General features: G+C 45.4%; 1 protein-coding gene across 2 annotated transcripts; it reads right to left on the reverse strand.

The window, feature by feature from the left end:
* Positions 1–439: 439 nt before the first annotated feature.
* Positions 440–22,482, reverse strand: LOC115479941 (calcineurin B homologous protein 2-like). Of its 2 annotated transcripts, XM_030218275.1 has the most exons (7): positions 22,325–22,482; positions 15,529–15,601; positions 11,803–11,883; positions 11,239–11,360; positions 3,107–3,168; positions 2,212–2,334; positions 440–759 (listed from the first exon to the last, which is right to left on the reverse strand). In XM_030218275.1, the coding sequence occupies exons 1-7, from the start codon at positions 22,392–22,394 to the stop codon at positions 706–708; spliced, it is 585 nt and encodes a 194-aa protein (XP_030074135.1). In that variant the 5' UTR covers positions 22,395–22,482; the 3' UTR covers positions 440–705. The 2 variants fall into 2 exon arrangements, with proteins under 2 accessions (XP_030074135.1, XP_030074136.1); XM_030218276.1 differs by lacking the exon at positions 11,803–11,883.
* Positions 22,483–22,853: the final 371 nt, after the last annotated feature.

Genomic DNA, 22,853 nt, shown 5'->3' on the forward strand with positions numbered 1-22,853 from the left:
ATAAACAATAAACGTCTGCTTCAAGATAACAATAGTTATTTTATTGAATTCGGTACATAGGTATGAGAATTACATTTTTCTATTCACACAATACAGTCATTTATTTCTGGAGAACACGTGTGGCAAAGAGATGAATAGCCTGATGTCAGAGCTTCCCAGCCAGAGATTATTTATTTTTGCCTGAAAAATGTCCCTTGGCCATTAATAGAGCCCACTCTTGATTCTCCGCCTCATGTTTCTTACATATGTGCTCTTTTTAAGAACCCCTCAGTGTCTGGAAGTGACTATACCGAAATGCAGTCAGCTGAAGGAGAGTGTTTAGGTGTGTGATGGCTCGTGGGATAGCTGTTAGTTATAAAGCTGACTTTTAAAAGCAGAGAAAGCTTGAAGATGGATCTCACAGAAAAATTCTGATTCACTTATAAAGATTTTTTTATTAAATTAGTCACTGGCTTATGTGGAACCCCAAATTGTGCAGCAGTGGCTCATGAAACCGTTTCAGCCACAGTTTGTAATACAACTCTCACTCTCGGCACTCGGGGTAGCAGCTCATGAAACAGTCTCGCTGCACAGAAAAAAAAGCAGCATGTCCAATAGTCTCACTCATGGCACCCAGGGAAGTTTATGAAACAGCCTTGGCCATGGTCTTCTAGTTGGGTCCACAGGTGAAGTGGGTCTCTATGGTTCATGTGACATCTGGCTCGATTATTTAAGAAATCGGATGCTCATCTTGTGTTCAATATTCATTTTCTCCAGTGACTGAGGGTAAAGAAAAACGAGACATATCAAATTTATTGACTACCACAACAGGAGACATAATGCTAACAGGCTGAAGCATGAGGAACATAATACCTAAGCATGAAGGACCCATTCTCTACAGCAATCCTTTTCAAATGGTTCTGAACCTTGTTTCTTTAGGTAATCTGTAATTCATATACATGAGTAAGGCCCTGTTTAAATTGTGGTCTATAAGAATAGCCATACTGGGTCATACCAATGGTCCATCTAGTTCAGTACCTTGTTTCCAAGATTGGCCAATCCAGGTCACAAGTACCTGGCAGAACCCCAAAGCGTAGCAAGATTCATGCTATTGATCCCAGGGACAAGCAATGGCTTCCTATGTCTATCTGAAACAGCAGACTATGGAATTTTCCTCCAAAAATTTGTCCAAACCTTTTTTAAACCCAGATACGCTAACTGCTGTTACCACATTCTCTGGCAAGGAGTTCCAGAGCTTATCTATTTGTTGAGGGGGGTGGGGGGGGGAGATATTTCCTCCTGTTTATGTAGAGGCCTGATATTGCAAGATCTGCAATTTCCTCAAAATCATGATTTAAGCTGGGCCTTATCACACTGCCATTTCTTACAACTTTGGTCATTTTGTCTGCTGCTCATCTTCAACTACATGAAGTTCATCCTGCAAGTTAGATGGGGTCCCAAACATGAGAGGTTTTCATTCACTGGCTCTCCAAGGTATGCAAATTAACTTATGCACAGAAATAGAGAAAATGAAGGCGGATAAAGACCATGTAGCCTAGCCAGTCTGCCCATCCATACCAACTACTGAGCTCTATAACCTTTCCTATCCATTACAGATTCTCTGTGCTTGTCCCATACTTTCTTGAATTCAGATACAATTTTTGTCTTCACCACCTCCACTGGGAGACTGTTCCATACATCCACTACTTTCCATACAGAAATATTTCCTTAGACTACTCCTGAGTCTATCCCTTTTCATCTTCATCCTATGCCCCCTCGTTCCAGAGTTTCCTTTCAATTGAACGAGGCCTTGTGCCTGTGCATTTATGCCACAGAGGTATTTATATGTCTTATATTCATTATAGTCCTGAAAACCAGATTCTTAAAAATGTGCCTCCAGGACATGATTGCAGATCTTTGCTTTACAGATCCTGTAATGCAGAAGGCTGGATGAAGAACTTGCTCCCACAGGATGAACCGGTTTCAAGGTTTGCAAAATGTCAAAACACAAGGAACTCAGTACCTCAGTTCAACCAGTATTGAGAGGTGAGGGGCTATTCCCCTCCCCCCTCCAGTTTCCATAACACTGAGGCATGAACAATCGTACTATGATCCCTTCACTATCACACCTGCAACCTTCGTTGTGTGACTGGAAGATGGCTTTGACCCATCGCTATGTACTGTGAATGGCACTGTGCCTTGCGCTTGTTTCACTGGCATCACAGATCAAACCTTTGCAAACTCTTCAAAGGAGATAGCGTTATCATTGTCCAGATCTGACTCTTGGATGGTCCTGTCTGCGATACACTCCAGCTGCTCATTGGTGACCTGCACACCGACCATCATCCGTAACACCTGTGCACCAAAGATAGACATAGTCTCATTCCCTGTTATACTTTCCTGGTCTTGTGCTCCACCTGTGCTGAGCCCCCAGTGGCCACTCCAATCTGTTCACATTCCCCTGTCCCCAGGGCCGGTCTTAGGGCGAGGCAACCGCATAGGACCTCGCACTCAAGTGGGCCCCGAGCGGCACGCCTGACCTCCGCCCCAACCACCCGAGTTCTAGTCCCCCTCCCTCTGAATTTTAAAAGTCATCTAAGTTACCTCGTCGGGGTTATGGCAGCAGTGAAAAGCATGCAAGCTGCTCGGCGCTTCAGGAGTCTTCCCTTCCCTCTCTCAGCTCTGGTCCCGCCCTTGCGGAAACAGGAAATGAGGACGGGAGTCGGGACCAGAGCTGAGAGAGAGAAAGGAAGGCTCCTGAAGCGCCGAGCTCGCACGCTTTTCACTGCTGCTGTAACCCGACAAGGTAAGATGATTTTTAAAATTCGGAGGGAGGGCGGGAGGCCCCTGGAACTCGGAGGGGGGGGGGGCCTTGGAGCTTACAGGGAGGAAGGGGGATGGTCCTGGAACTTGGAGGGAGGGAGGGAGGGGGGCCCTGGAGCTCAGAGGGAGGAGTGGCGGCCCTGGAGCTCAGAGGGAGGGGCCCTGGAGCTCGGAGGGGTGGAGCTAGGATGGGGACCCATCAAATTGGTCTGCACAGGGCCCCGCTCTTGCTAAGACCGGCCCTGCCTGTCCCCAGCCACCATGCACAGACTTCCTGCCCCACTATACTTGTGTGACTTCTTACCTGTAAAAGTTCATTCCTGGAAATCTTTCCATCTTTGTCCTGATCATACAGCTGAAAAGCAACTTTATAGAAAAAACAAACAAAAAAAAACCCTAATTTAAATAGCTGGAGAAATAAAGTCATCATCAAAGCACATGAAGACTCCATGCACAGAGTCCCATGGGAAGACTGAAGATCCAGGAAAACAGAGGCCCATACATGACTTTTTCATAGTTTCTTTGCTCTGTGAGGTGATTTATTACATAAAACTTTATAAGTTGATCAAGGCCTCTACTAAGTGAAGCAGAATTTAAATTCAGCTGATTAATAAGGCTTGTAGGGTAGGTATGTAGACAGTGAAGCTGTGCATTAGAGACATACTGAAGCTCAGTGCACAGTTTTCTAATGCACATGTAAAAAACGAAAATTGTATGTAAAATGTGTGTATGAAGAAACTGTTTTAAGCCTGTAAAATGTATTAGATATTTTCCTGTTTTAATTATGTCTGAAGTGTATTTCTCCTGTTTGGCCAGCAGATGGTGCATGTTTATGCTTAAAGCTGTTACAGAGGACTGACTTCTACTACTACTACTTATCACTTCTATAGCGCTACAAGGTATACGCAGTGCTGTACACCATACATGAAAAGACAGTCCCTGTTCAAAGAGCTGACTTCGCTTTCTTTTATTTGGCACACAGATAAATAGGAAGTGCCTGTAGTGATGTAACCAGTTTTTATTTGAAACTTGATTGTTCTGCGCTCTGATTGGCCTGGAGTTTTGAAATTACCCAGCAGTTGTTGCTGGCTCCGTCCTGGCTGTTGCTTCAGTCTTAGCCTGAAGAAGAGGGAGAGAGATCTGTTTGCTAAGTCTCTGTGAACAATTATATGTCCTGATTTTCCCAGGTACTGTTTAGACAGTATATAGATGTTTATTCTAATTGATCCATTTTTCAGTTACTTGTTACAGTTTGTACATTTTTGTTCTACTGTTCAATACTTGTTTGAGAATAAACACAATTGTTCATTTTGCCTGTCTGGACTGATAAATAATCATGGTGGTTTGTGTGTTAGGTCTGTAAGTGCTTTTCTGGGCACTGAGGGACCACTGGGAGTGTGGCCTCCACTAACCTAGAAATCACTGGGAATAATTTGGCAGCGGGAGACTCGCCCAGAAGCAGTTGTGACCCAGCCAGTGGGAGGAGGGTGCTAGTGTACGGCACAAGCGACAGGTCCAGGCAGACCTGAGCTGTGCTGGGGATAGACCCTCTGAGTGGCCACGCAGTAACCGCAGACGGATGGCTAGGCGTTTTGTGACAGTGTGCATAAATGCAGGAGAGCATACCAGTTGCTATGGAAACATGCCACCATAGGCATGAGTTAGCAACAGAATCGGTATTTTATGCAGAGATTGTACTGGCACCAGGTGGAGTGTTGCATGAGCATACATTTTGTGCATTAGATGTATTTGTTTAGAATGTCAAATGTTTTGATGCTGCTTTTAACTTCTAACCCTTATTCACTTGTTCAGAACCCTTATTTTATCATCCTCACCTTAATATTCCCTTATCTCTTGTTTGTCTGTCCTAATTAGATTGTAAGCTCTGTCGAGCAGGGACTGTCTCTTCATGTTCAAGTGTACAGCGCTGCGTACGTCTTGTAGTGCTATAGAAATGATAACTACTAGTAGTAGTAGTCTTTGGGATTCCGGAATCTTGCTGCTCTTTGGGGTTCTGCATGGAATCACTACTCTGTGGGATTCCGGAATCTTGCTACTTTTTGTCCTTATCCCTTATTTGTCTGTCCTAATTAGATTGTAAGCTCTGTCGAGCAGGGACTGTCTCTTCATGTTGAAGTGTACAGTGCTGTGTATGTGTTGTAGCGCTATAGAAATAAGTACTGGGATTCCGGAATCTTGCTGCTCTTTGGAGTTCTGCACAGAATCTTGCTACTCTTTGTCCTTATCCCTTATTTGTCCTGTTTGTCTGTCCTAATTAGATTGTAAGCTCTGTCAAGCAGGGACTGTCTCTTCATGTTCAAGTGTACAGCGCTGCGTACGTCTAGTAGCGCTATAGAAATGATAAATAGTAGTAGTAGTATATTTTGAAAATGTAAGTCTCAAACAAGCAAAATGTTAAATCTAGGCAGACTCAAATTATATATAAGAACTTCCCTCCCTAGATAATATATACATATAATCTGACCTTCAGAAGTGTCACTCGTGAGCTGTACTGCTTTCACTTAGATTCACACACCAAAGTCATCACGAGTCCGATTGAAGATGCTTTTCAATGCTTTTTAAAGTGTATTAATTTTAAATTATACATTTTAAAAAGTCTGAAAATGCTTTAGACTCGTGACGACTTTGGTGTGTGAATCTCAGTGAAAGCAGTACAGCTCACGCGTGACACTTCTGAAGGTCTGACGTATGCATTTATTATCAAAGAGTGAAGTTACTTATAAACAGTGCATTTTTTTCCCAGTGAAAAAGGTGCCGGTACTCAAATGCCAGGCCACCCTTCAGGGGTGGGGTGATCACTAAGGGACCCACCCCACAATAGCCAGGGCCCTGTTCACTAAGACGTGCTAGCATTTTTAGTGTGTGCTAATGCTAAAGACGCCCATATATTCCTATGGGTGTCTCTAGTGTTAGCAAGCACTAATTTTTAGCATGTGCTAAAAACATTAGTGTGCCTACAGCATGGCTTAGTAACCAGGGTCCATAATCTATGACAAGGTGGAATTGGTGTGTAGAGCCTGCACTCTTTCATTAAAACTTGGGGACCATGGGTCAATTTTAGCAGACAATAGAAAAAGGTGCCGGTACTCAGTACCCCCCAAGAACCCCCTCAAAAAAAGCCCCGCTTATAAACATATATTCAGTGCATAAATAGTACTGGTATGGTATTCTGTAAGTGATCGTATTGACCATCATTTCATAGCCGTGCCCCTCCCCGACCTAACTTCAGATTTTGCAAAGGAATCACTTCAGCTTTTCATCCCCATGGCATTTAAAAAATATATATATACTAGTAAAAAAGCCCCGTTTCTGATGCAAATGAAACGGGGGCTAGCAATGTTTTCTTCTGTTTGCATGTGGGAGTGTGTGTGTCCCTGCCCTCTGGCCTCTCTCCCCTCCCCCTTCTGAGTCCTTCACTGTTACAGAGCCAGCATTTGATTTCCTGCTCTGCTGTTTTCCTTCACTGACTGTGTTACAGAGAGGGCGGGGCAGACACTCATAGGGAAACCGGATATCTCGCCCCCTTCACACTTCCGGCTGGAGGCTTCATAGAACGTTGGTGTTGCCTTTTATATATAGAGAGATTTTTGTCCACCCATTTCCCTTCAATAAAACAAGAAAAAGGGTAGTTCATGCTGGCACAAGAAAACAAAAACTGGTACAAACCCCTCAGCAAACGCTAGTGAGCTAACCTTTTACTGTACCTCAGACTATATGCTAAATTCTGTATAGAGCCTTTGGGTCATGTGTACTTCTTGCATCTGGGTTGTATAGGTAGCCTATCGTAATAACCCAAACTAATCCTATGAACCCAACTACCCAACACAATTCCCTATGTTTATCCTGTAACCCATCCCCCTCCCGCCTCCTCCACCCCTCTTCCAGTGCTCACCTACCCTTGCTCATACCTCTCCTACTTCCTTCACCCTTGTCCTTCTCTACCTACCTATCTCTTTTGTTAACTCTGCTATACTTAACTTTTATTTTCTTTATCAATATTCTGTAATCCCTATTACTATGTAAGCCGCATTGAACCTGCTTTGAGTGGGAAAGCGCGGGGTACAAATGCAATAATAAATAAATAACTAATGCTTTCATTACCACGGGTTTAATAAGCAGTGTGCCAATGTCTACTGCAATCCATTCTTTGCACATGGTTTTCTTGTGTGCTAAAACTCCTTTGTACAAGGGTTAAATAAAAAAAAATAATGCCTTCACTTCCATAATTCATCAACAGGTGGCATGTGTTCACTAGTTCTTTGAAATCTCTACCTTCACCTCAGTTGGCAAGAAGTGTCTCTGTGAAAAGGCTGTTTTTCTAGGGCTTTTGAACTGGAAGTACACAGTGATTGTGATTTAAGCAATGTGCTCTGATAGAATTTCTGACTGTTGAATGAGTCCCTCCAATTGACATTCACCACCGCATGCCGAATGTGTCGGCAATTTCCCTTGAATGATCCTCAGAATGTCCTTTACTGCTGTCATGGGATGTCAGCTTCATTTTTGATCACACAAAATCGGCCCTGTCTGGTCCACAACCTGCATGCAGCGATGAATTTCAATTGGAGGGACCCTTTCAACAGTCAGAAATTCTATCACATTAATGTTGCTTAAATCACACTAATAAGTGCAAACTGCATCCTTCCATTTCACAAGAAATAACAAAACAGCTTTTTTACAAAGACACCTCACCAACTGAGGTAAAAGAAGAGAGTCCACAGAAAATGTGAACACGTAGTGCATTAGTATTGCTATCGATGAATTATGGAGGTGAAAGCATTACCTCCATTGCCCCTGGTACAAAATAAGTACCTAAATATATGTAAACCGCTTTGAATGTAGTTGATATACCACCTTTCTGAGGTTTTTGCAAGTCCCATTTCCCTATTTGAGATTCTACATGGAATGTTGCTACTAATTGACATTCTACATGGAATGTTGCTATTCCACTAGCAACATTCCATGTAGAAGCCTGCCCTTGCAGAGCAACGCGGCTGCGCAAGCTTCTGTTTCTGTGAGTCTGACGTCCTGCACGTATGTGCAGGACGTCAGGCTCACAGAAACAGAAGCCTGCGCGGCCACATTGCTGATCTGCAAGGGCAGGCTTCTACATGGAATGTTGCTAGTGGAGGAGTAGCCTAGTGGTTAGTGCAGTGAACTTTGATCCTGGGGAATTGAGTTTGATTCCCACTGCAGCTCCTTGTGACTCTGGGCAAGTCACTTAACCCTCCACTGCCCCTGGTACAAAAGAAGTACCTGAATATATGTAAACCGCTTTGAATGTAGTTGCAAAAAAACCCCAGAAAGGCGGTATATCAAGTCCCACTTCCCTTCCCTACCTTTCATATAACCCTCATGCATAGGATTTCTATACTAATGCAGAAATTTGTGCACAGAACCTGTGCTAGCTAGGGAATACACGGGGAAGGGGACCCACAGTAACTGCAGGGATGGGAACAGAGCCTGCGGGGACAAACTTTGTCCCTGTGCCATTTTCTACTTTGAAGCCTTTTAATGAACTGGACCGTTATTCATGTTTGAGTGATACAGACTATGATATTTAGATTTTTTTGGAAAAACAAGCAAACATGCTGGCCACAACTAGCAAAATTTGCATGGGGGATCCTGTACATTCCTGCTACCCAGCACATCTAAGAAGACAAGTTGCTTGTTTTTATTATTGTTTTCGATTTGTGATTTATAAACAACAGTTGCACAACATATTGTTCCTTTATGTACTTTAATAAAAAGATTTAAATATAAAATCATAAGTGTTCAAGGCTTCTGCAGATGAGGACAGAGTCCACGAGGATGGGGCACGGATGGGTCAGAACCTGCAGGGACAGGGCCTGCGGGGACGGGGTGGGGATGGAGACAGAACCCATGGGGACGGGGTTTGTCCCTGTGTCGCTCTCTAATTATAGCACATCAACCTCAATGTCTGTCAAAATGGGGCAACTCCCTCTGTCTTCTTTGCATATCTTTGTCAACTAGCTGCATAAAACAGCAGTGGACAAACACTGTTCTCAGTGGTAGTTTTCTATCATAATAATAATAAAAAGAACCAGACTGGGGCCAGTGGCAACTTCTGCCTTCCCCAAAAAAGTTCAAAAATGATCCAAGTTGGCACTAAATGGATTCAGGCCAGTAGACAATCACCACTGACTTTTTTTTTTTTTTTTTTTTGGGGGGGGGGGGGGTGTCTGCTTTAATATGACAGGTGTTATTGTCCTGGGACTGAGAAATATCCAGAGTACCTGAATGTAACTCACCTTGAGCTACTACTGAAAAAGGTGTGAGCAAAATCTAAATAAACTAGTAAAAAAGGCCCGTTTCTAACACAAATGAAACGGGCGCTAGCAAGGTTTTCCTGGGAGTATGTATGTTTCATAGAGTGTGTGTGAGAGTGTCTGTTTGAGTGAGAGTGTGTCTGTTACAGAGTATGTGTGTGTGACATTGATAGTGTGTGCGAGTGCGTATGTGAGGCACAGTGAGTGTGAGAGAGTGTTTCACACAGATACAGTGTTTGAGAGACTGTGTATGTGAGACAGTGTGAGAGAGTACGTGTACGATACACATACTGTCTGTGAGATCGAGTGTATGAGATTGAGAGTGTTTGAGAGTGACTGTGTGACAGAGAGAGTGAATGTGATACAGTGTGAGACATAGCGTGTGTTGTAGACAGTGTATAAGAGTGAGAGAGACACTGACTGTGAGTGAGTGAGAGAGATAGATTGTGTGTGTGACAGAGATACCTCCCCCCTGCCTCTCTGTGTTGGGTAGACCCGCTCCCCCTGCCTCTTCCGCTGTGTGGTCGCAGGACCCCTCCCCCATGCTGTCAGTCGCCGTGCTCACAGGTCTCCCTCCACCCCTCCTGTCAGGTGTCTTGATCTGCTCTTCATCTTTGCTCTCAGGACCCCCTCCCTCCCCATCTGTGGTGTGAAGAGCCGTTGTGGACCTCATCCTCCGTATGGCCACTCCCTCTCATGTTTATTTTCCCCCTCCTGTGTGGTGTGAGGACCCCCGTCCCCTGTGGCCTGAGGACCCCTTCCGCCTCTGTAGTCTGAGGTCCGACCCCTGCCGCCACGCCCCTGCCGAAGTCACAACCGCTGACCTCTCTCCCCCCCCCCCCCACCCGACAGGGTGCCATCGCGCCTCCCCCCCTCCAAAACCTGAAGGACTTCCATAAAGCAGTAGGAAAATAAGTGGCAAGTGGTGCAGAGCTCAGTGAAACCCCCTTACTGGAGCTGCAGCATGTAAAGCTGCAACGCGCCCACCTCGTCGCCAGAGAGAAGCCTCGCTCCACAACTTCAACAGCGGAGCGGGAGGGAACTGGCAGGCTCTGTTGTAGAATGATGTAAAAGGAACATAGGTAGAGGGGTGTTTAAAAACATCACTGTTATTGGCTGATAAAAGAAATTGAGGCGGAGCAGGGGGGGGTTGAAGAAGCTGCACTGTTATTGGCTGAATTGAGGAGTGGGGAGTGGCCTAGAGTTGAAGAGGTCCGTTCTTATTGGCTATCTTTAGAGTGAGGAACGGAGCTGAGGGCGGGGAGTTGTCCGTTATTGATGGGTATAGCTGAAAGGTGTATGGCACAGGGTGCAGGGCGGGCTGTGGAAGATAACTGTCGGACAGGGTGGCGGAAGGGGGGTACAGGGGGCCGTAACGTGCAGGGCGGAGGTTTTGAAAATGGAGGCAAGTGTCAGCCAGGAAGTCGGTGGCAGGGCCGTGAGGGGACAGGGGATGTGCATGTTCGTCGGGTGGGGAGTTTCGTGTGTTGATGCGGCTAGTGGGGGGGGGGGGGGGGGTCTGTGTTTGGCGGCTCCCTGATACTTGGTCCGGTGCAGTGACAGCTGATGTCGAGATAGGGGAATCAGCTGTCACAGATGTCAGTACGTTGTAGTCTGTGTAGGAGACGACCTGAACATTGTGAAGCTGACTGTGGGCGGGCACGACGTCAGCACGACGTCACTGCGTTTTGACGCGAGGGCGGGGCACTTTAAAAGTGGTTACAGAGCTTCGAACTTACGAACCCTGAAGCCACAAAGTGTGCCTTAGAACGTTGAGTGTGCGTTTTATGTACAGATGGGGTGTGGCTGAGGGCGGACCTATGAGTGAGGGTGAGTGTTCCTGATACCCTAGCCTACCAAGAGTCCTACCAAGAGTCCTACCAAGAGTGCAGGAGTTCAGTGCTTTACTGCCACGGAGTGAGCTTCAGAATGTTTGAGGTGGGTTTTATTTATATAGATAATAAATAAATTGTCCCAAACAGGTCTTTGTTAGAATCTGTCACTAAATCCATCCACAGTAAACCTTCCTGAATCACAATCTTGGACTCCACAGTCTACTGCTGCTACCAATGGCTCCGCCCTGGCTGTCTGCAACACTTCCTGCCCTGATTTTCTCACCACTCACATTTCAGTTTGTTTCTCCGGCTGTTAATAGGCTCCTGAGAGCTGGGGTCTTTTGGTTTATCTTCTTCAATCGGGCGAAAATGAGCCAGGATGTGAATGAAGGATCGAAAATCCAAAGAATCACTGGCAGGAGAGAAAGACGGAACAATTATTACATACACAAAAGCTGAAAGGTGGTGGGGAAGAAGACGGCGAAGGTCTCCGGCTCAGCCTGGTGCATCTGCTACAGTAAACAGCGGAGTCCTCCTGATCACCAGTGGACAGTACAGGGTAGTTAATTACGACACCTGCTGCAGCACTGAAGCCTTCCCATTTGCTTCGTACATTGCATGCACAGTAGATATCAGTAGAAAAAGATCATTCAGCTCACTCACTCTGCTCAGTTATTCCCTACCTGTACTTTTCCTGCTAAAGAGATTTCCCAGCCGTCAGCCAACCAATCTGACCACCTAGGCTTCTGGGCTACTGAGTCCTAGATACAGATATCTCTTGATTTCCCCCCACCCCATTTTGTGTGTCACCCCATCACCAACCATATGATTTTAAAAACAAAGTTCAGGCTGACCTGTTTTCAAAGAATGCATTGATGATCCTGTCACACAAAGGGTTAACAGCCAGCTCTCCAATGCAGAGGAAATTCTCTTTGCTGGAAAGGATGATACAGCTTGTTAGGAATGATCAAGGTGATTTTCAAAACACCAGACCCCCCCCCCCCCCATGTACAGTTTTGAAAATCAGACTTATGTTTAGGGAAGAAATGTCTAAGAGGCTGATTCTCAAAACATACTCCAAACCCACCTCCCCACTCCCCCCGTTTTCTGTTGATGGCTCTCTCATTCTCCCTGTCTCCTCAGCTCGAAACCTTGGGGTCATCTTTGACTCTTCTCTCTCCTTCTCTGATCATATCCAGCAGATCGCCAAGATCTGTCGTTTCTTTCTTTACAACATCCGTAAAATCCGCCCCTTTCTTTCCGAGCGCTCTACCAAAACCCTCATCAACACCCTTGTCATCTCTCGTTTAGACTACTGCAATCTGCTTCTTGCTGGCCTCCCACTTAGTCACCTCTCCCCTCTCCAATCGGTTCAAAGCTCTGCTGCCCGTCTTGCCTTCCGCCAGGGTCGCTTTACTCATACTACCCCTCTCCTCAAGTCGCTTCACTGGCTCCCTATCCGTTTTCGTATCCTGTTCAAACTTCTTCTACTAACCTACAAATGTACTCACTCTGCTGCTCCCCAGTATCTCTCCACACTCGTCCTTCCTTACACCCCTTCCCGTGCACTCCGCTCCATGGATAAATCCTTCTTATCTGTTCCCTTCTCCACTACTGCCAACTCCAGACTTCGCGCCTTCTGTCTCGCTGCACCCTACGCCTGGAATAAACTTCCTGAGCCCCTACGTCTTGCCCCATCCTTGGCCACCTTTAAATCTAGACTGAAAGCCCACCTCTTTAACATTGCTTTTGACTTGTAACCACTTGTAACCACTTGCCTCCACCTACCCTCCTCTACACATTAATTGATTTGATTTGCTTACTTTATTTTTTGTCTATTAGATTGTAAGCTCTGTGAGCAGGGACTGTCTTTCTTCTATGTTTGTGCAGCGCTGCGTACGCCTTGTAGCGCTATAGAAATGCTAAATAGTAGTAGTAGTAGTAGTAGCGTTAAGGCCAGTTAGTTCTGGAATAGCATGCATATTAACAGTGGCGTAACTACAGGTGGGCCTAGGTGGGTTGGGGCCCACCCACTTAGGGTTCAGGCCCACCCAACAGTAGCACATGTTTAGCAGTAGCTAGTGGGGATCCCAAGCTCCGCCAGCTGAAAACTTCCCCCTGATGGTAACAAAAACCTGCTCTCCACGATTCTGACACCTGCGCATGCTCAGTTTTCAGCACATGCCTGCTGCAGACTGCCAAAGTGGAGAGAAGCATTTTCCCACCAGCTGAGATATTTTTTTTGGTGGGAGGGGGAGAATGCTTGGTGGCCACCCACTTCTTGCCTAGGCCCACCCAAAATCTGGCTACGGCCCCTGGCATATTAATCTGTGCTCACAGGGCACAAAACAAACTCTGCTCTTACTGCTCCTCGGAGCTGACACAGGGGGTTTTGAAGAGTGGATTTCTTTTGATTTTTTTTTTTCCAATTTAAAATCTGATTTCTTTTACAAGTGGAAGAAAGCTCGTGCAAGTCTGTAAGCTCCAGTACTGGAGAAAGAAATGTGCACAAGTCCGAGCAAACCTGAAAGTGAAAAGCACACAGTGGTGCCTGTTTTCTGCGCTTACATGTAAACCTTCCAAGTAAAGAAAAACTGAAAAGCTTATATTTAAAGGTGCAGAGGAGTGGTGCCAATATGGGCTTCACTTTCAGGTTTGCTTGGCGCATATGCACAAGAGCTGCACATACCGTGCAATTCAGCACTTAACCGTATAGGTTAACTGAATAAATGGGACCATCTAAAACACAGTCCTATCTTTATCCAGTTCAATATATTGCACTTAACTTATCCCAGCTGACTCTGTACCACATATCTTGTTCCTATCATATATCTGCACTTGGTCCCTCAGCTATATGGTAGGCTGTATTGTAGAAACTATTTAGCATCATATCTATATTAGTTACGTTCTAATGCATGCTTATTAAGTGTATCATTAGTGTTATGCTAACGTTGCATTATGTCTGATATTTGAATTCCAATGTTGTTAAATGTGTATATTTTTGATACTGTTTCACGGTAGTTCTATTATTAGGTTTCAATTTACTGTTTTCAACTTTACCTCATTTATTGTATTTATGTTTATTCTTGGTTATTTTACTATTGTTATGCTGTTAACAAAATTATAAGTTTTATGTTAAACTGTGCCTGCTGTACACCGCCTTGGGTGAATCTCTTCATAAAGGTGGTTAATAAATTCCAATCAATCAATAAATAAAATTCTGCAAATGCGCTAAGCACATTCTCCCCCTTGCTTTAGCTTTTTACATGCATATAATTTGAATACTGTTTCCTTTGATCATTGCTGAGCTAGTTTTCTGCACTGTTCCTGTGGTATGCGCGGTTGCCTTTAGCGTGGAAGTTCTGAGCGTCGGCCCCTAAGTGTGCATCTGTTGAAAATGTAAGGTTGGTGAGCACATATTATACACAGCTCTAAAATGGCTCTTCATGTAAAACAAGTTTGCATATTATGGAATTTTACTGAATCCCACTTAACCCGCATATGCCTTACTGAAGTTCTTATTTTGGTTATGGTGCGGGATATAAATTCCAAGTTAAATTCTATTATGTGAGTTAGCCATCTTCTATACAGGTAGAAGAACTAAGTCTTTCAAAATTGACTCCTATATTCTTATAGTTAGATGAAACTTTAGGTGTTTAGCATGTACCAAAAATATAACCTAATTTATATGCGCCCAGAGCTATCTCACTTAAATACAGGAGGAGTAGCCTAATGGTTAGTGCAGTGGCCTGAGAACCTGGGGAACCGGGTTCATTTCCCACTGTGGCTCCTTGTGACCCTGGAGAAGTCACTTAAACCTCCATTGTCTCAGGTACAAAAACTTAGATTGCGAGCCCACTAGGAACAGAGAAAGCACCTGTAGATTAGATGTAATTTCCTTTGGTTCTACACAGAAAAGCAGTAAATCAAATCAATGACGTTTTAACTTGCTTGTCCCCAATATATTCTTGTTGGCTGGGCATCGTAACTTAGTCACCACTCATTAGAGTATGTTGCCAGAGATAGAGGCCAGAGTGTTGGAGATTGATTTTCTCATTTATCAAAGCTGATATGCTATCACAAGGGTAGGGTAGGGCAGGGCAGGGCTAACATATGGGGAAGGGAGCAGGGTACTGGAGGGGGTGGGGTTACACTAGTACATAAGTACTGCCACGCTGGGAAAAGACCAAAGGTCCATCAAGCCCAGCACTCTGTCTCCGACAGCGACCAATCCAGGCCCCAAGAACCTGGCAAAAACCCAGAATTTAATAACGATCAATGGACTTTTCGTTCAGGAATCTGTCCAGACCCCTTTTAAACTCAGCAAGGCCAGCTGCCGTCACTACCTTCTCCGGCAATGAGTTCCAGAGTCTAACCACGCGCTGAGTAAAGAAAAGCTTTCTCTGATTTGTTTTAAACCTACCACATTCTAATTTCATCTTGTGTCCCCTGGTTCTACTATTGTTAGAAAGCGTAAACAAACGCTTCACATCTGTCTGCTCTATCCCGCTCATTATTTTGTAGACCTCTATCATCACCCCTCAGCCGCCTTTTCTGATTGTCCCTCAGAGCAACCTTACCTAAGGTAGCCTTTGTCTTCTTTGTCTAGTGCTCTGAAGCGATGGTGCAGGCGGACAATGTTGGCCTGAGAAACTGCGAACAAGAGAAGCATTTAACTGTTAACTCTGCAAATAAAATTCCCCAAATCAAACAGGGTGCACTGGAGTGGGGGGATAATGCAAGATAGATGAGGCCTAATTTTCTTAGGGGCTGATTCTGTGGGAAAGTTTCTACTGCAATTCACATTAATATAAATTTGAAGGGTTTTGCATAGTAAATAATGCAAATTTAGTTGCTTGCTTTGTGCATGTACCTAATTTCGTTCTTTTTGTAGTTTATAGGGTGCAGGACCTCAGGTTAAGGATGTGGAGGAGAAAGAGGTGATCTCAGAAATGGAGAAAGGAAACGGAGGGAGGATTGGAGATAGGGGGAGATGCAGATTTGAGATGGAAGAGGGGATGGAGGTGTATCTCCTGGCTCCAGCCCTATTCCGCCTCTTCCTAATCCTCAGCCTCTCTTCCCCCGACCCCCTTCCACACTCCCTGGCCCTCTCACTTCTTGTCTCAGGTGCCTTCCACTGCCTGCTAACCAGGTACTATTATAGACACTCATACACCTGTCCCTTTGAACCTTTTTTTCACACATTAAAATCCATCCCCATGCCTTCCTCTCCTGCCCTGATTGGGCTTGGGGGAGGAGTAGAAAGGTGCTTTGGGCTGCATTTGCCTGCCTGGCACCTGACTGTTATTGTGAACCATGCAGCTGCTGTTGGCTCCTTCAGCATTAGGGGAAGGTTTTATAAACGTGAACCCTGCCCAACCTGCCCCCCTCCCCGACCCAATCCCCATTCCCCCTGGTAACTCCACATGATCTGGCTAATTCAGCGGGAGGGGCCAGATTTTGCAGCCTTTCCTTCAACCACGGAGTTGCTAATAATGATTCTTTCATCAATGATGAAAGATCATTTCTTTAATGTTTCACTGATGACCAATCAGAACGAAGTGGTTTTGCTCCAAAGTAAAAATTCTAGGCAGTGAGAGGACCTTTTCAGGAATGATAGGTTAAGCAGAGGGATTGGCTGGGGAGGCAAGTATGGGGGAAGAAGAAGAATTCATAAGGTAGAGGGTGGTGGTGAAGGAAAACCCAAGGGTAGAGAGGGGTAATCTTTGAATGGTAAAGATACCTAATAAAGATAAGAATAGTTGAAACTAAGGTTAAATAGAAATGATTTGAGAGATGTAGAATCTTAATCGACGTAAATATCTTTACATGCATATGGTATTTGGAAAAAAAAATGAGTTTTCACGTTGGACTGGTACAAGAAGGATAACTGAGAGACGATTGTAGTTAAGGTACAAGTAGTTGATTGTTTTGCAAACAATAAACAAAAATGCATTGTCACAGTCACGCTCAAGACTAGCTTCAATATATGTGTCTGTTCCTTCCTCCCCTAATAACTTAATAATTTTTAAGTGTTATTTCATTCAAATGTCCTCACACAGTACAGAACTTAGTGGCCTCTGGTTCAAAGCTTTTGTGTGTCCTCGATGTTTCCAACACTTGGAATCTCTTCCTCTCTATTTCATCTAGGGCAGCTCAGCTCAGTTGAAATCTGAAGTAGATAAGGGTACATTGGGAAATCATTTTTTGCCTAAGCATTTATAAAGCTGCCCTGCTATTGGTTGATGCCTATGGTCAGCTGATTTCATTTGCTCCCTAGTTTCCTATAGGAAAAACCATTGTCTATATTGAACAATGTACCTATTGCACAGAAATTCCTATAATTCACATCAGGCAGGGCCTGAAAAAAGCTCCAAAAGTTAGCCAAGAAATGATTCAGCTTATTTTTGAGGTAACCTTTATTTCCATATGCCAGAAATGGAAATTAGGCATCATGAAATGATTATCTTTGGGTCAAATTCATAAGGAGTTACTCATTCACTGGTGACTGATAAACATACAATTCTGCTGGATATTTTCAGCAACTATATGGATAAAGTTGGGCTGAAAATCCCACTGTACAGTTAATTTTTCAGCCCTTGCTCTACCCTTATCTAGCTAGCAACAATATTCAGCTGCTGTCCTGATCAGACTGATGTTTAGTTTAGGCTTAAAACTCAATGAGTAACGGCAGTCTCTGCACTGTCCCTCTCATTCTATAATCTTAGTGCTTACATGTGTGAAAGTAACATTTACAAGTGTAAATGCACTGTGCACACTCAGTGGTATTCTTGAAGGTGAGTGCACTGGGCACAAGGTGCAGACCTGCAAAGGGGCATTTTCATAGGGGGAGACGTACGCACGGGTCCCATACTTATGTGCATAGTATAAATTACTAGTAAAAGAGGCCCGTTTCCGACAGAAATGAAACGGGCTCTAGCAAGGTTCCACGCCCCCCTCCCTCCCTCTCTCTCCTCCAAGTACCAGCCCCCCTCCCCTCAGATTTCCTTGCCCCCTCCCTCCTTCTCCGAGTTCCAGGCACCCCTCCCCTTCGAGTTCCAGGACCCCCTCTCCCACCCTTCCCCTTTGAGTTCCGGGACCCCCTCCCACCCTTCCCCTTTGAGTTCCACGCCCCCCTCTCCTCTGAGTTCCAGACCCCCGCGCCTCCCTCTCTCTCTCTCCCTCCCCTCCGAGTGCAAGCATGACCTTTCCTCCGGCAGCCCCTCACCTTCCTAAGTGCCGGCTGTAATTTAAAAATTCTTACCTCGGGGTCCAGTGTCAGCAGTGAAGGTGAGCGGCGCTTCAGACTGCCTTTCCATCTGTCTCAGCTCTGCCTCTGGTCCCGCGGGAAGGCAGTCTGAAGCGCCGCTCGCTTTCACTGCTGACACAGGACCCCGAGGTAAGAATTTTTAAATTACAGCCGGCACGCAGGAAGGCGAGGGGCTGCCGGAGGAAAGGTCGTGCTTGCACTCAGAGGGGGTGCGTCCTGCAACTCGGAGGGGAGGGAGGGAGGTAGGGGGGCATGGAACTCGGAGGAGAGGGGGGGAGGAGGAGAGGGGGTGATTCTCTACTCACCTCCAATGTTCTGTGGCTGGCTGGTGCTGGCTTCCCTTCCCTCTCACTGATCTGCCCTCTGACATCATCGCCAGGGCGGACCAATGGGAAGTGTGTTACGAACCCAGGCATCCAGACGGAGGTGCAAATTATATAGGATGTGCTAAACGCCACATTTATGCCTGCCTTTTACAGGGCATAAGTGCTAAATGGTGGCACCCAAATGCCAGTTTACGCTGTTTTCTGTAACTGAATTTGGGTGCCCGATGCCAATATAGAATTTGTTCTCAGTACTCAGCATTTATCCGCACAAATTTGGGTAACTTTCATAGAACTGCCTCAAAGTAATATAGTAGATGACAGCACAGTCCATCCAGTCTGTCTAATACGATAAACATATATAATACAACATATATAATCTTGATCTGTCCTTGCCATTTTCAGGGCACACACCGTAGAAGTCTGCCTGGCACTGGTCATACTCCCAACTATTCATTCAGCGCCACTGACTATCAAATCAAATCTTGTACATACTAATATCCCTTTTCAGGGTTCAGTGTGGTTTACATTTTAGGTGTGACAAAAGCAGAAACTGTTAGTGTAATTATGATGAGACAAAAGATTATTGTAGGGATGTGTGATGGATGGTATGTGGAGACAGAGGCAGCAAGATAGAAGTCTTGGAATGGATCCTCAGGAGCTTAGTCAAGATCGGGAGGCGGGGCTGGTGGTTGGGAGGCAGGGCTGGTGGTGGGGAGGCGGGGATAGTGCGGGGCAGACTTATACGGTCTGTGCCTGTGCCAGAGCCGGTGGTTGGGAGGTGGGGCTGGTGATTGGGAGGTGGGGATAGTGCGGGGCAGACTTATACGGTCTGTGCCCTGAAGAGCACAGGTACAAATCAAAGTAGGGTATACACAAAAAGCAGCAAATATGAGTTATCTTGTTGGGCAGACTGGATGGACCGTGCAGGTCTTTTTCTGCCGTCATCTACTATGTTACTATGTAAGTCATAACAGAAGCACTGAGGCAGGTTGTCTCTTCAAATGGATATATTTATTATTAATTTATTTATTAGGATTTATTTACTGCCTTTTTGAAGGCGTTCACTCAAGGCGGTGTACAGTAAGAATAGAGCAAACATGAGCAATAGGCAATTAGAGCAGTAAAAATATTTGAACAACAGTACAAAGTATGGCATGGTAGACTACTTGCAATGACAACACAATATGTAGTAGACCATTATAATTGGTAGTGAAGGGTAAGGCAAAGTTGTAACATATAGATGAGTAAGAAAGTAGGAAGAAATAGAACGTAAGGTGACTGATTTGAAGAAAGTTGCAAATGGAGGAGTGGATAAACACGTTCTGCTGCAGTATGTGCAGCCCGAGTCACTCCTTGTGTGTGTGAGTGAGACTAACAAGTTAGTTACTTCTCCCATTAAAGGCTTGGTTGAACACACATAAGGCAAAGAAATAAATACATGTAAGACATACCAAGGGCCAGTCACCATTGGACCAGGTGAGGAATTGGCTCAGGGCGCCAGCCATAAAGAGTGCCAAAATCCCCAGTTTCTGATGTCGCTGCCAGTGCCTCACCGGCTACGGTAGACTGGTTCTTGGTATTTCTTACATGTATTTATTTCTTTGCCTCATGGGTGTTTTATATCCACTTGCAGGGGCAAGCTGCCTCAGTGCGTCTGTTATGATTTCTAGCCTGCTGTCTTGGGATGTCACCAACTGGGTTGTAACATCACAGGCTGCAAGGCTGAAAAGGAGGGAGGAAGACTTTTGATACCTGGAGGCATATTTTCAAAGACTTACAAAATTCCATAGGTTACCATGTAATTTTGTAAGTCTAAGGGCTTTGAAAAAGAGCCCCAAGGTCCCTAATTCTGAAACAATGGTGACTAGGCTGAGCTTCTTCCAACTTCCACCAGAGCCTGAAAAATGCCATCAAATGGCTGCTGTGGATGAAACTTTGCATGCACTGTCACCTGGCTTCACCTCTCAGGAATCAAGTCCAGATGGAGCTGCCATGACTGATTCTATTGCATTAGTCAACAGTTGTGTGGAGATGCAGGGCTGGTTTAACCATTAGGCAGACCAGGCAGTTGCCTTGGGTAGCCAACAGCAGGTGCGATCAAAGCAAAAACAATAGGTGCTTGTCTGACATTGCTGTCTGGATGTCTCAACGCCACCTGAAATTAAACATGACCAAAACCGAGCTTCTCATTTCCCCCCCCCAAACCCACCTCCCCCGTTTTCTATTTCTGTTGATGGCTCTCTCATTCTCCCTGTCTCCTCAGCTCGAAACCTTGGGGTCATCTTTGACTCTTCTCTCTCCTTCTCTGCTCATATCCAGCAGATCGCCAAGACCTGTCAGTTTCTTTCTTTACAACATCCGTAAAATCCGCCCCTTTCTTTCCGAGCACTCTACCAAAACCCTCATCCACACCCTTGCCACCTCTCGTTTAGACTACTGCAATCTGCTTCTTGCTGGCCTCCCACTTAGTCACCTCTCCCCTCTCCAATCGGTTCAAAACTCTGCTGCCCGTCTCGTCTTTCGCCAGGGTCGCTTTACTCATACTACCCCTCTCCTCAAGTCGCTTCACTGGCTCCCTATCCATTTTCACATCCTGTTCAAACTTCTTCTACTAACCTATAAATGTATTCACTCTGCTGCTCCCCAGTATCTCTCCACACTCGTCCTTCCCTATACCCCTTCCCGTGCACTCCGCTCCATGGATAAATCCTTCTTATCTGTTCCCTTCTCCACTACTGCCAACTCCAGACTTTGCGCCTTCTGTCTCGCTGCACCCTACGCCTGGAATAAACTTACTGAGCCCCTACATCTTGCCCCATCCTTGGCCACCTTTAAATCTAGACTGAAAGCCCACCTCTTTAACATTGCTTTTGACTCCTAACCACTTGTAACCACTCGCCTCCACCTACCCTCCTCTCCTCCTTCCTGTACACATTAATTGATTTGATTTATTTTTTGTCTATTAGATTGTAAGCTCCTTGTAGCGCTATAGAAATGCTAAATAATAGTAGTAGGTCCTAACAGCCACACACAGTTCAAAAGAACAATTAGCACATAGTTTTACAGTGGGCAATTTCTGAAATATATATAAAATTATGGCAACTGTCTATTATCTCCATACACGGGACCACACAAAACAGAGTTTTATATTTTAAAAAGTACGATGTCCTATTATACTTGTTCGGGGTGGGGTGGTGTTAGGGCAGTGGTCCCCAAACCTGGCGCTGGAACCACCCCAGTCAGTCAGGTTTTCAGGATAGCCACAATAAATATGTATGAGAAAGATTTGCATACAGTTTCTCTTATGAATATTTATTGTGGCTATCCTGAAAACATGACTGGCTGGGCTAATCATGATTGTTCAGTTTTATTATCAAAAATCTCTGGGGAGAGGGAGGTTTAGGGGGCCTGACCAATAAGCGAGGTGGGGGCTGCATAAAGCTGAAGATTCCTCCTTAACCCCTGCACCAGCCCTCGGGAGATATGAGGGCTGGCAGCCTGGCATAAGAAAACGGAAGTTTTGTTAGGATTTTGTTGGCTGTGAGCCGGGGCAGAGCAGTGCCTTATGCAGAGGGACACTGCAGGAGAGCAAATTCACCAGATGTTTGCAAGCCAAACATCTGCTCTCTCGCAACCCCCCACCCAGGCAGCTGTAGACGATCCCCCATATTTACGTTTGCGTGCACATTCCCCGCATTCCTGACTACTCCCCCTTTACTTAACAGAAATTAAGGCTGGCACCTCTTCCGATTTTATCCGGAAAATAAGGCGCATACTCACAGCCTGTCTCCTTCTTGATTGCTTCAATTTCTGGGATTTTAGAAGCATGGTGGGAGCCTTGAGACCCCATGTTACACACTGCTGTGCTCTCTGGACAGTGCCAAGTCCAGCTCCTCAGCCTGTTCCCTCTCACACCCGCTGTCCGGGATTAAACTTTACTCAATTACATTGCTGGGGTGGGATCAGTGAGTGATAGACAACCAGGATCCACCAATCCTAGAGCTTGGGGGCAGAGCTTTGCTTGTTCTTTTAAGGTAGTCCTGCTTCTCCCTTGGAAACCGAGGAAGGATCCGAGCTGCCAACTAGATTATATGGGATCCCGAGCGAGGAGGGGGGTTCTGGAACGTGTGGAGGAGTGGTGCCTGCCACAGGGACCAACATGGTGGAGAGCAACAGCTGATGGGAGCTGGAATTAGGATGGTCTGCTTTTCACTGGGACACTCTAAGCCAATACCTACTACTACTATAAATCACTTCTGTAGCGCTACCGGTCGTACGCAGCGCTTTACAATTGAACATGAAGAAGACA

Source organism: Microcaecilia unicolor, chromosome 11, assembly GCF_901765095.1.
Source record: "Microcaecilia unicolor chromosome 11, aMicUni1.1, whole genome shotgun sequence".
Taxonomy (NCBI): domain Eukaryota; kingdom Metazoa; phylum Chordata; class Amphibia; order Gymnophiona; family Siphonopidae; genus Microcaecilia; species Microcaecilia unicolor.

Excerpts from the sequence above, each read along its gene's own strand:
- LOC115479941 (XM_030218275.1), bottom strand. The coding sequence starts at position 22,394 with ATGGGGTCTCAAGGCTCCCACCATGCTTCTAAAATCCCAGAAATTGAA. Across the intron at positions 15,602-22,324 it reads AATCAAGAAGGAGACAGGCT|TTTCTCAGGCCAACATTGTC; the intron begins GTGAGTATGCGC and ends TCTTGTTCGCAG. Across the intron at positions 2,335-3,106 it reads CCAGGAATGAACTTTTACAG|GTGTTACGGATGATGGTCGG; the intron begins GTAAGAAGTCAC and ends TTTGGTGCACAG.